Consider the following 14,086-nt stretch of genomic DNA (forward strand, 5'->3'; position numbering starts at 1 on the left):
CGAAATTGTACAGCAGTTTCTGTTCATAGAAGCTGAGCTTGAGTGTATTCACGCTGCGGAGATCAACAGATTTATTGACTGAGTGTGATTCGACTGTGTAGACTGCTGTGGTGGAAATTCAGCAATATCCTGATAGACTGAGACAACAGAATGAATGCTTAAAGAAGAAGAATTTAATGTTTTACTTGCAAGGGCTTCAACATACAAAGCAATCAAATCAATGTATAGCAGAAGCAACTCTCTGTATTCTTGCTGGGCTTTTTATGAGCCTGCTTACCCCAAACCCCAAATACTTACTGTCCTCCTGGTCCCTGGGCATTAATTGGGTTCTAAGGTGGTTATTACCAGAATAAACACTGCATTACACAGTCTGCCAAACACGTTTTTATATAATAATTTTAATAATTAAAATCAGTATTAAAGTGATAATCATGTCAAATGATCATCACCAAGTGTTACTACATCATTCTAAAGTAATTACTTCAATAGGATCAATATTCTATAGTGAAGATCATAGTTACCAACTAGTAATTCCTTTAGAAGGATGTAGTAAAACTTGAATTATATTCATAGGTTTTTATATTTAAATTTACTGTCACATCTGTCTCTGTCTCTCTCTCTCTCTCTCTCTGTGTATACAAAGATACAAATAGGTGACAGTAATTTATGAAAACGTGAATATAGCTTAGCCCTTACGAAAATTAACCATGGTTTTACTACAAAAAAAAAAACAGTTACTTTAGTCAAAAATCACTGTACACCCTACTGACACACCAGAAACAACAGGGGTGTAAATCTGCCTCCAGATCTGCAGCCTCCTCCTACTCACTTGTAAAGCAGTGAGCGTCTTCTGTCTCCAGTACAGCAGGAGGCGCTGCAGCTCTTTAGTTCGCAGATAAACTCACTAAAGAAAGAAAGAAAGAGCGCGCGTGTGATGTGTTTGTGTATCATCAGTGTTTTTCTCTCTTGCGTGTTTCATTGAGTGTAAACAGAGTTTTGTCTTTTTGTATTTAAGCGAAAGTTAAGCAAAAATCTCTCAGCTGAAGAAAGAGGTGGCGTTACTGGAGACAATGCTGAGGTCAAGAGGAGATTTAGCAATGAAACGAGAGGTTTGTACAGCTTAAACATCATTTACCTGAATCAGACAACATCAAATAATTTCTAATCTTACTGTCTGTGTGTGTTGTTGTCAGGATGTGGATTGTTGTGAATCTTCAGTGTATGTGACTGATGATGGGAGTCTGGATTCAGTGTGGATGAGCAGAGATCAGAGCCACACACCACAGCCACTGCTGGACTCTAAACTCTCTGAAGAGAAATCCAGACACACACAGGACTCCGATCTCAGTCTGACTTTACTCTCAGAAATCAAAACTGAACCCACAGAAATCAAAACTGAACCCACAGAAATCAAAACTGAACCCACAGAAATCAAAACTGAACCTAAAGAAATCAAAAGTGAACCTAAAGAAATCAAAACTGAACCCACAGAAGAGGAAGATCGCCCTGATGAAAATGATGACTTTATTACATCAGGTATGTCTCCTTAATTATTGTTGTGTTTTTAACTTTTTTAACTGGGAGCACATATTTTGGGTTTTCAGTCACAAACTCACTGAGTTTAGGATATCTTGAATATTTATTGAGCAACAGGTATGTAGGCTTAAAGGGTTAGTTCACCATAAAATAATAATTCGATCAAAAATCACTTACTTCTGTGTCATTCTTAACCCCCAAGTGCTCCGATTGTCTTATGAATACATTTGTAGATATTTTTGATGAAGTCCAGGAGGCTTCTTTCTGTTCAAATGACTTCAGTTAGTTTCAAAATTCCCCAGAAAATGAAGAAGGTCGTGCTATTAAACAGGAAATAATATTCACCTTATTTTTCACGACAACAAGGGCGGCGACATTGCGCTCATTTTGTCAACGTACTTCCGGCTGCACATGATGAGCAGCTGAGGCAGTGGCTGAAGGCGACGCGTTAAACTTAAAAAGCTCACTCAAGCCAGGGTTCCCGCGGGGTCTTAAAAAGTCTAAAATTCAGAATGTTAAATTTAAGGCCTTAAAAAGTCTTAAAAACACCCAGATTTTTATCCCAGGTCTTAAATTTAATTTACCAAGTCTTAAATTTCTGACCTCTTCATTCCCAAAAAGCGTTGTCCGCAGAATATAAAATAGTAATTTAAAACACTAAAGAACTAACTTAATCAGTGGCGGAGGCAGAAAGTGTATGATTGTGGGTCTCTAAAAAGAAACGTTCCGCCCTTTGTCATAATCCACGCAAATCGTGCCATAAGCTATATTTCAGGTGTTGTGATCTGACTGTATACTGTGGGTTTGGCAAGAAACAATCCTTAAACTTAGTTCTGTATAAGCAAAAATCTTTTTCGGGGTAATTTATAAGCCCGTGGCTTACCTGAGCATTTGCCAGGTTCTGAAACATAGAGGACACAGAAGCGAACAAAAATCAATGCTGCTTTATTGAAAATCAACTTAAACAGTCGGGCCGTCGAGTCACGAGCCACCAACAGCGTGTCAACTTTAGTGTTACACAGTTTTATATTTAAGACTTTAATATTGCTCTTTGCTGCGATGCACTCGAACCTAACGCGCTTTCCCTTCAGTTCTCCACAAACAGCAGCGATTGGCAGACGGAAAGCAAGAAAGTACCGTAATAAACCATATATTTCAAAAAAGTGCAATTGTCTTCTTTTAGGAACAATTCAAACTTTTTGATGGCGCAAATGCTTCAGGAGTTACGGTTAAATGAACAGCGGTAGAATCAGAGCCCTTTCGCATAGGCAGGCTGCTGCATACGGCATCGCCTGGTTTATTTAACCCTTATGTGTTGTTGGGGCCATTTTTGCAATTTTTTTGTCTTAATTTGGCCACAACTTTCTCTGTGTTTCAGCAAATGGAATGATTTTTGGTGACAAATCTTATATTTACACATATTTTAAGAAAATGCTTTGAAATTTTTCAAAAACTTAACAATATACCGTGGGCAAATTTACTACCCTTACGTGTTGTTAGCGGCCAAAAAAGGCCACTAAATTAAACTGCTGTAAAAATTTATTGGATGAAATTTTTTTCACATTTTTTTTGCATAAATCTGTTAATCAACCTCAGTACTGATCAAAACTACCAAATGTTTGCAAAAATTCCATGATTTTAACTCTTTCATTGCCAAGTTTATAAGTAGTGTCACTGATTTGGGGGAAAAAAACATACAAAATGACAGATTTTCAATATAAAACGTGACTGTGGACTGGATTTTCTTTTACCTTTTTTACAGTCTTGGGCATGCCAAAGATTGGTAAAAACATTGGCTTTGATGCATTTTTAGTTTTTGTGCAGCATCAGATTAAATTTTTTTCTCCCTCATTTATTGTTTGTGGCCATTTTTTCCCCATTGACTTCCATTATAACAACATTTTTTGATTGCTGAGCCATGACACCTTATTACCATGCATTCTTGATTCTTTGTGCCTTTTCCTTTTGCAAAGAGGTAAAATTTGTCATTTTTACTGTTGATCACCATGTGGCACCATTAACCCTTTAGTAGCCTGTGCAAAAAAACAGAGCATAAATTCTGGTCTGTACATTGAGTTATATGGACTATAAAACCATTGTGTGTGTACGAGTGTGTGTGTACGAGTGTGTGTGTGTGTACGAGTGTGTGTGTGTACGAGTGTGTGTGTAGGGTTAGTGTTAGTATTGAGGAGAGAGCACCTCCCTCGCGCACCAGTTAGTGCTGCACTGGTGAGAGGGATTTAGTCTCCTGTAGCTGTCCCTCTAGACACAAATCCACAGACACCAGCAGGCACCAGCAGCTCAGGAGTGAAGAGGGGAACATGCAAGTGGTGTACAGAACCAAAAAAAGAACAGTCAGCATTTGTATCCGTTGTGGTAGACACACTTGCAGAGAGCACCAAGTAATATGCTGCAAGTCCTGCTAAAAAGACTGAACACACACACGTACACATATACACACCAAAAAATTAGTTTGATTGTTTAGTTCTCCATCCATCCTCTACTCTTGCTTCATTGTTCAGTTTATTTGAAGTTGTTTTTGCATTTTGGTTCATAATAAATGTTGTTAATAAATATGATGAAGAGAAGATTTTTTACAGATTTTTCCACACAGACGCACACACATGCAAGCACGCAAGCACGCACGCACGCACACACACACACACACTCTCTCTCTCTCTCTCTCTCTCTCTCTCTCTCTCTCTCTCTCTAATATGCTGTTATAGTCCATATAACTCAATGTACAATCCAGAATTCAAGCTCTTTTTTTTGCACAGGCTACTAAAGGGTTAATTGTGCCACATGGTGATCAACAGTAAAAATGACAAATTTTACCTCTTTGCAAAAACTAAAACCACAAAGAATCAAAAATGCATGGTAATAAGGTGTCATGGCTCTGCAATCAAAAAATGTTGTTATAATGGAAGTCAATGGGGAAAAAATGGCCACAAACAATAAATGAGGGAGAAAAATTTTTTATCTGATGCTGCACAAAAACTAAAAATGCATCAAAGCCAATGTTTTTACCAATTTTTGGCATGCCCAAGACTGTGAAAAGGGTGAAAAAAATTCAGTCCACAATCCCTTTTTTATTGAAAATCAGTGATTTTGTGTTTTTTTTTCTCAAATCAGTGGCATCACTTATGAGCTTGGCAATTAAAGAGTTAAAATCATGAAATTTTGGAACATTTGGTAGTTTTGATCAGTTCTGAGGTTGATTAACAGTTTTATGCAAAAAAATTTGAAAAAAATATTAATCTGATACATTTTTACAGCCGTTTAATTTAGTGGCCTTTTTTGGCCGCTAACAACACGAAAGGGTAGTGAATTGGAACAAGGCACAAGGGTTAAGTTAACTGAGCATTACATTCGCAAGTCATAAGCATATTACAACAATTAACGATTAACTAAGAATAGTGGATAACGTTAGCAACACATCAAACAGCCTTTTAATGGTAAATTTCATTTTCTTAATGCAGATTCATCCGTTATTGTGTAATTAGAGAGGCTATTAAACCTGATGGCAGTATATAGTGCATATTTATGCATAAAACGTATGGGTGGAGTGTTTTTTTTGGCTCTGTGATTCTGTATTCAATTAAATGCAATTTATTAAAAACTTGTATTAATAAAATGCATATATTAATGCTTTTAGGGATTAATAATAATTGAAAGTGATCTTTTGTTCTTTGTATATTTATAAACAGGCACAAGATATATACACAGCACACAGTCAGTTGTGCATTAAACATTATGGGGTGGTTTCCCGGGCAGGGATTAGCTTAAACCAGGACTAGGTCTTAGTTTAATTATGACATATATAACTAGTTTGAATAAACATGCCTTACTAAAACCATTACTTGTGTGCATTTTGATGTATTTTAAGATATGTCAGTGCAAATTGTTTTCAAGTTTGGAAAGTTCTTAAAACTAGTGTTATCCCTGTCTGGGAAACCTCCCCTATAGGCTTACGTACTACAGAGTGTGATGCATTTTAAAGCTTTAAAGTTGTATGAGGCAGTGTAAAACTAGGCACAAACCAGCAGCTGACCATACTAACTGATCTAATATTAGTGAATTTTATTTGTCAAAAAACATTGTTGATAGAATTTTATAAAAATACTACTTACTTACACATTTTAGTGTGATGTATAAATATTGTAAATCAATGCATTTCTTGACTATTAATTAAGAAAAATCACAGCTCTTTGCCTCTAACTCAATGTATTTCAATGGTTCACTATGAGCCATTTTTTAGGCTTCCATTGTCAGAATTCTCTTCCTAAAGGGCTATGGGTAAAATTTGTCGGCGCCAACACTCGCGGTCTAATAGAGTTAAGCATAATGTATTTCCATGTATTTTGATTATCTGTTTTAAAACTGCGTTCATTTTATATTTTTCTATAACTGAATCAATAAAAATAGAACGTTTTAAGAATTTCTGAGATCATTTGAATGCTTCTAGTAATGTGTCGTGTTGGTCTTAAATTTTACTCATAATGGTCTTAAAAGGTCTTAAATTTAACTTGCTGAAACCGGCAAGAACCCTGTCAAGCGCCTTTATGTTTGTTTCTTACCAATTTTAACGGACGGAAAGCCGGCTGAGGAACACCCTAATCCCAAGTAATGGTTCGACTACGATGTTCCGGTAACTTGAAGCCATGCCGGGTGTTGAAAGGTGGTCAGTTTCAGGTAAGCTATCTTAGCTAAATGTGCTCTTTCGCCTAACGTTAGATTTGTGATGTCCGTTCTACGAATACACTTAAGATCAGTAACGTTAGTTTATAAAATGCAATTATTTTGAATGATTTTCATTGCCCACCTTTTTTTATATTTAAGATAAGATAACAATATATTATAATACATTACGTTCTTACAGTAGCTCACGTGATTCATACAAGTTACCGAGATTTTAGATGCTAGAAGGTCAGTTCTCATTCTGATATTGATGATAATGCCCTCTTAAACGACATATTATTTAACACTGAAGTTAGAAGTTGTGTGTATAATGTTACTGTCTCTTTTTAATGCATCTCTCTCTCACACACTGTTCTGTTTAAGTATGGATGTCACCAGTACATACACCAACAGCTTCTAGATATACGCTTGGGATCAGCTCCTGATGACTCTGATAAAGCTGTGTCTTAATTCATTGCAGGGTGGTCTTGCTGAAAAGTTAGTTGTTTCTTAGTCCATTGTTATTTTTATAAACCTTTACAATGTGACCTGATTTTACCTGTTGTAAAGTTACATTAAACCTTCATATGTGATCAGATGTCATGCAGTGATATTAAACATTTACAATGTGATCTGTTGTGCAGTTATATTAAACATTTACAATGTGATCAGATATTGTGCAGTTATATTAAATCTTTACAATGTGATCAGATGTTACCTGTCATGCAGTTATATAAACCTTTACAGTGTGATCAGATATTATCTGAAAGGAATTTCTTAAACCATATGTGAGCTTTGTAGATTCCACTTAAAAGGATTTAAGTCTCCTGATTTGAAGGAATAAGTGTTGGCAAGTTTGCAAATTAATTCTATCATGGTACATTACCACATAAAAACTAAATTATTATTGGACTGGCTAAGGTGCACATTTGCTTTAAAAAAGACGAAATCACTGTGTAAATATTGGTAGGCATAAGTACTTTAATAATTTTCAATGCTGCTCCTTCTGACAGGACGAGGTAATTAAATATGTCCAATAGGTTACTTGCCGCGGCTGCTTCATATCGTCTAACCACGAGACGATTGATGGGACATTATAAGACTATCCGAGCGTCGTATGAAGTTTTCTCCGTGCTCCTAATTTAAAACATTTACAGCAGTTGCGATATTTGTCATTTCGCTAAAGTTATAGTGAACTACAAACAATCTTCTAACCACCAAACAAGATACCGAATGCAGTGTGCCATATTAGCAGCGGAAGTCGGTTGACAAAATGCAGAAGAGCGAAGAATTGAAAAGGGGCGTGGCGGAATAAGGAATTATTTGTGCATCTTTGAATAACTGTAAGAATATTTCCTTAAAATATAATTTTTGTCATATATAGTTTTAAAGCTCACATAACACATGCTGTTTCTGCATTTCTGATGTTAATCTGGAGTACCTATAGAGTAGTATTGCATCCTTTTTATCTCTGAAGAGTCTTTCAGGACACTCCACTACAAACAATTACACAAAGGAAATAGACAGAATTTGCACAAACACTGAGTGCGTTTACATGCACAGAATAAGCGGATAACTATCAAAAATCTGCTTATTGTAGAAAACTGTTTTCATGCGTTTACATGCAAATCAATAATCTGGCTATGCATACAACTGCGCTTACATGCTTACAAGTTTTCTCGCTGGCAGTGACTTCACCACCTATAGACCCTTTTACAGTTGGTAAACATTGTGACGTATTCGTGTGGGCGGGGCTTAGCTGGAGGCAGAAAGAGCCGCGGAGGCTATGTTGACAAGCTTAAACTAGCATGTTTTAGGAAGGATTTATTAAACATTTATGCAGAATTAGTTTCGGATCAGTCCGAATATGTACAGTCACTGATTCTGCGGGACCGTGACAGGTATTTTTGTAAATTAACTCTTGCGATTTAAACCAGGTTTTAGATATTTCCTAGACAACATATGAATTACTTTCAGGTGGATTTGGGTAATTTTTTCTAGGCTTACTGTCTTATGTAACCTATCACTGGGCTAACTATGATTAGCAATGTGGATTATTTTAAGAGACTATTCAAACGATGGCATACACATCTATCGCTGTATGTTTGTTTAACATTTAAGCTAAACAATAGCGAGGTTGGCGACTTTTCACCTATAAAACAGAAACTTGCTGATTTGTACTAGATAAAACCAACACAACAGTACATATGCATAGATAATTTTACCTGATATGAAGTGTGCACTGCAAACACGAGTATTATTTATGATCGTCTCTGTCTAGTCTGTACGCCGTATTGCATTCAACCACAATTGTCTTCTTGATTTCTGTGAAGAAATGTCTGCCGGGATCCGGTAAAACTTTATTTTTGAACCAAAAGTGCTGTTCCTTCTAATCTGGCAGCCAAAAACACAACAAGATGACATTTTAATGTCAAAAACTCAAACTTTTAGCGCGTCGGCTATGAGTTCCTACTTATTTTTTGCCTCCAGCTAGAGCGGTGACGTCACAGTGACGTGGGTGATAAAGGGGTCTATAGTACATAATAGTTGATCAAAAAGCGGCGGCATATATCTGTCTAAAGCTATATTGTTGTATCTCTTCTCGGGTCTGCAGAACCTGTAAATGTAACATGAGCTTCTATTTTAACAGTTTCTCTGCCAACTGCTTTAGTCGAGCGGAGACTTTTATACGTTGATTTGCGCTTACTTCCGCGTGTGATGTTTATCTTTCATACGCGGAGATCACGTTATCAGTTTATTAAGCATAATTGGCGTAAGACTGTGCATGTAAACGCACTCACTGTTGTTTTCTCTTCTTTTATTTTTAATTCTTCCAAGAACAAAAAGCTGTGGAGCATTTTCGTCACCCTAATGTTGGATTCCTGTTTTTTTGCTTGTTCTAAACTTTGTTTGCAACTTATCCTAATTTTTTTATTTACTGTAAATGTTGCACATCAGTGATGCCCTGACGGCCTGGTAGAGTAATAATTTTATTAAACAATAATTTGTATTGCGTATGTGTCGGAACACAGTCAATACTTTGAAAGCTCCGTGGATACGTGCGCCAAAAAAGGTACACCTCGCCTTCGTGTAGCACGCCCCCTTGTCACGTACTTGATGTAGGCACGGATACAATGATGTTTCTGAAAAAATTCCATCGTTGAGACATTTTAATCGTTCACGATATCGTCATATCACACACCTATATCCATTTATTCTAGACATGCGCTCCGGACCCTCCCTTTAAATATCCCATCACTAACAATGACCCAGCTGTAATAATATCAGGACTGACACCTGTCTTCTGTCTATATGTGTGAATCTAGAAAAAGATACAGAATCTCAATTCTTCATTCTTCTTTGTGTAAATAACAGTGAAAAAGACAATTTAATTGTTTTTTGTTTCTTTCAGATGTGAAGAGTGATTCATGTTTGGATATAGAAATAACGTCCTCAACATCAAAAGAGCGACTGACAGCACAAACTCTTTCCTGCATCACCTGTGGAAAGACATTCAGCTCACAGAGACTTTTAGAGAGACATGAGAGAAAACACACAGAACAGAAACTCTTCAACAGATCTGAGATCAGCTTTACTACCTTACAAGAGAAGAAACTTCATTCAGAAGACCACAGAGAGAAGAAGAAGAAGAAGCAGCAGTTTCACTGTGAGCAGTGTGGGAGGATTTGTGTCTCTTCCTGTAAACTAAATATTCACATGAGGATACACAGTGGTGAAAAGCCTTACAAGTGTCCTCACTGTGAGAAAAGATTTAGCCGTGAACGTGTTCTGAAGACACATGTGCTTTCACACACCAATGAGAGACCGTATCAGTGCAGTGAATGTGGAAAAACCTTTAGGGATTCAAGTTTATTAAAAAAACACCAGAATATTCACTTTAAAGAGAAACTCTATCAGTGTTCATACTGTGATAAACGTTTCTGTCATAACTATAAGCTGATAATCCATGAGAGAGTTCACACTGGAGAGAAACCTTACGTCTGCGCTCATTGTGGAAAGAGCTTCACTAATACATCTAATTTAAGAGTTCATCAGAGAGTTCATACTGGAGAGAAACCTTACGTCTGTGCTCACTGTGGAAAGAGCTTCTCTTATTCATCTCATTTAAGAGTTCATAAGAGAGTTCATACTGGAGAGAAACCTTATCGCTGTAGTGTCTGTGGGAAGAGATTTAGTGTAAAGCATAACTTACTAAAGCACAAGAGACTTCATACAGGTGAAAAACCTTTCAAATGCTCTCAGTGTGGCAAGACGTTTACTTGTCCAAGTAGCTTAAAAATCCATGAGAGAGTTCATACTGGAGAGAAACCTTATCACTGTAGTATCTGTGGGGAGAGTTTTGGACAACAGTCTACATTACTAAATCACAAGAGAATTCATACAGGTGAAAAACCTTTCAAATGCTCTCAGTGTGACAAGACTTTTTCTCAGTCAGGTCACTTAAAATCTCATCAGAGACTTCATACTGGAGAGAAACCTTAACACTTTAGTGTCTGTGGGAAGAGTTTATTAACAGTCAAACTTTGTAAAGCACCAGTGACATAATACGGTTATGACACCAAAAACTTGCAACGTATAAAGTTTTAAATTTTGTTAAAAAACACGTTAATAGTAAGAAAAAATAATCAAATTATGATCAATATTGCTGAAAAATACTTTCTCTTTCTATTTACTCACTCTCATGTTGTTACAGACCGGTATAAATTTTTTTGTTCTGATCAACACAAAGTAAGATATTTTGAGGAATGTTTCGAAATCAAAACATTTATGAGCTCCATTCACTTCCATAGTTTTTTTTAATAGGGCTCACGATCGGTTTGGTTAGAAACCGATCCTCAAAATATCTTCCTTTGAACTAATTGAACGTCTGACCGAACATCTTAAACTATTAGCGCCTAGCGTCTGGGGCCCATGTGATGACCTAACATGATGTCAGTGCCTTAAAATTAGCGTTTTAGGTGCCAAGCTGTTAAAAAGTGTGTGTGTGTATGTGTCCGGGAGCAAACAAAATAGTGTTAATAAAATATGAAAAGCAACATGAATTAACACATTTATCATTTTTATGTCACATTTATCTTTTTTAAGAACTCATTAATTTTATATTGTGTGCTATGTGATTTTTCTAATTGGTTTTAATGTATTTATGTCATGGGACCACAATGTCATTAATTGTTCATTTAAGAAAGGAACTGTTCAGATTATTCAGTAAATTCATTGTTCATTTTTACAATGATTACGTCTCCTGACTTCTGCTATAGGCCTATTCTCTTGGCTGGTAAATGAAAGTTTACATAATTATTCAGTATTTTGTCAGTCTTTTTTTATTTCTAGGAAAGTTAAATGACCTGTTATCGCATTGAGATCATCTTGACCAGATGCACAGTGTGATATGGTAGCACAACAGAAATTAACTGCAAGAGCTTGTACAGAGGAGTAAAGACTGCTGAGAGGAACACCACTATTTGAGTATAGGTTGCATAATGTACAAGTTTCTCACACTTTCACTGCCCAGACACCATATATTGTATAACAGGTTTCTTTTTACTTTATTATTATGACAAACGAGTTACAATAGTCTATTCTAGAGGTCATAAAAGCATGGATAAGCTTCTCTGCATCTGATGCAGACAACATATGGCGTATTTTTGAGATATTTCTAAGGTGGAAGAATGCTGTGCGGCAGACATTGGAGATATGGCTGTCGAAGGATAAATTTCTGTCGTACATCACACCTAAATTCTTAACCGTGGAGGTTGGCACCACAGTGCAGCCATCTATGGGCAATATTCTGTTTTTTACATTTATTTATTTCTACATTTATTTATTTAAAAGTTTATTTATTTATACATTTATTTTTTCCACATGTATTTATTTATACATGTATTTATTTCCACACGTATTTATTTCTAAATTTCTGCGTAATGCAGTGTCTTTATGTTTTACTATTGGAGAACACTTAACATGAATTGTTGCCTTTATATTCTATGCCTATCTGCTTGCCTTTACATACACCTGCATTTTGCCATAACTTTATTATGATGTGTAAAGGACAGAAAGCAATGACCATTGCCTGCTGATAGCGAGGTGTCCGACTGGACAAGCTGTGTGTTTCAACTTGCGCTGGTGTTTGAGAGGGGCACATTGGAAGAGGAGACTGAGCCCACATCTCAGGCATATGAATGATTACATCACGCGTTGTTCATACAAAATTAAGAAACGCAAATATGAAAGTGATTTTCAGTTGCGTTTCAAACGCAATATTCAATATGCTTGTGGGCATCAGTGAAAGTGCATGTGTTTTTTCTCGTTATCGTGCACAAACACCGCGGTCAAGCCAGCCGCTGTTCGAAAATACATGGTCAAGCCAGCCGCATTTCAAATTAAGCGTGTGCGCCTATTACTATACATACGGTAATTTCAAGAAAAGCAGAAAGAACGCGCTTTTCAGAGCGCTTGGTTTCCTCTCGCTCGCTTTCTCTCTCTCTCGCGCTCTCTCTCTCTCTCTCTCTCTCTCTCTCTCTCTTTGTCTCTTTCTTTCTTTCTTTCTTTCTTTCTCTCTCTCTCTGTCTGTCTCTCTTTCTCTTTCTTTCTTTCTTTCTCTGTTTTTTTCTCGTTCTTTCTCTCTTTCTGTCGTTCTCTCTCTGTCAATTTTCAATTTAAAGAACTTTATTGGCATGATTGTGTCACTTACTATATTGCCAAAGCATCATACATAAAACAAGAAACATACAGTAACACAATATTAACAAACATTAAGGTGCAATTAAGCTAAGGTGCTGGGTGATGGATGAAGTACTACTGCAAATAAAATAAAATAGAATCAGAGGATATTTGCAATATAAAGTAGACTTTGAAATATAAATTATGATTATTATAAATATGAAGTATACAAATGTACATTTATGGAGGCACATGAGAGGTAAAATAAAAGTACTGTACAAGATCAGGGCTGTAGATTATTTCTGATGGTGTGTAACTGATAAATTAATTTAGCAGCAGCTGATGGGTGTCTGTCTTCCCCCAGTAACATCTTCATTTGATCTGAATCTGAAGAGCTATGAAACTCTGCTATGAGCTTTGAGATTTTGTCTCTCTCTGTCCCTTTCTCTCTGTCTCTCTCTTTCTTTCTTTCTCTCTCTCTGTCTCTCTCTTTTTCTCTCTTTCTTTTTTCTTTATTTTTTCTCTCTTTCTTTTTCTCTTTCTTTCTCTCTTTTTGTCTTTCTCTCTTACTCTCTCTCTCTCTCTCTCTCGCTCACTCTCTCTCTCACTCTCTTCCTTTCTTTCTTTCTCTCTTTCTATCTTACAGTATAAACACTTAATTTAAATAAAGTATAAAAAAAACTATGATCTGTTTTTGAAGGGGACGTCCCATACAGTATCCATAGCTCATATTTAACCATTTCACTGCATCATTTTCGAAATATATACCATCACTCCACTTCAGAGGCCTATAAACACTTCATTTCAAAAGAGTAGAAAAAAAGGATGATCTGTTTTTTAAGGGGACGTCCCATACAGTATGCATACCTCATATTTAACCATTTCACTGCATCATTTTGGACATATATACCATCACTCCACTTCAAAGGCCTATAAACACTTCATTTCAAAAGAGTAGAAAAAAATGATGATCTGTTTTTTAAGGGGACGTCCCATACAGTATGCATACCTCATATTTAACCATTTCACTGCACCATTTTGGACATATATACCATCACTCCACTTCAAAGGCCTATAAACACTTCATTTCAAAAGAGTAGAAAAAAATGATGATCTGTTTTTTAAGGGGACGTCCCATACAGTATGCATACCTCATATTTAACCATTTCACCGCACCATTTTGGACATATAT

The 14,086-nt window shown here is 36.3% G+C and overlaps 1 protein-coding gene across 1 annotated transcript; it reads left to right on the forward strand.

Moving 5' to 3' along the window:
- The first annotated feature begins 930 nt into the window (after positions 1 to 930).
- On the forward strand, positions 931 to 11,489 carry LOC135771713 (uncharacterized). Its single transcript, XM_065282091.2, has 3 exons — positions 931 to 1,109; positions 1,194 to 1,536; positions 9,626 to 11,489. The coding sequence occupies exons 1-3, from the start codon at positions 1,071 to 1,073 to the stop codon at positions 10,714 to 10,716; spliced, it is 1,473 nt and encodes a 490-aa protein (XP_065138163.1). The 5' UTR covers positions 931 to 1,070; the 3' UTR covers positions 10,717 to 11,489.
- Positions 11,490 to 14,086: the final 2,597 nt, after the last annotated feature.

The sequence above is a fragment of the Paramisgurnus dabryanus genome, chromosome 8, assembly GCF_030506205.2.
Source record: "Paramisgurnus dabryanus chromosome 8, PD_genome_1.1, whole genome shotgun sequence".
NCBI classification, from domain to species: domain Eukaryota; kingdom Metazoa; phylum Chordata; class Actinopteri; order Cypriniformes; family Cobitidae; genus Paramisgurnus; species Paramisgurnus dabryanus.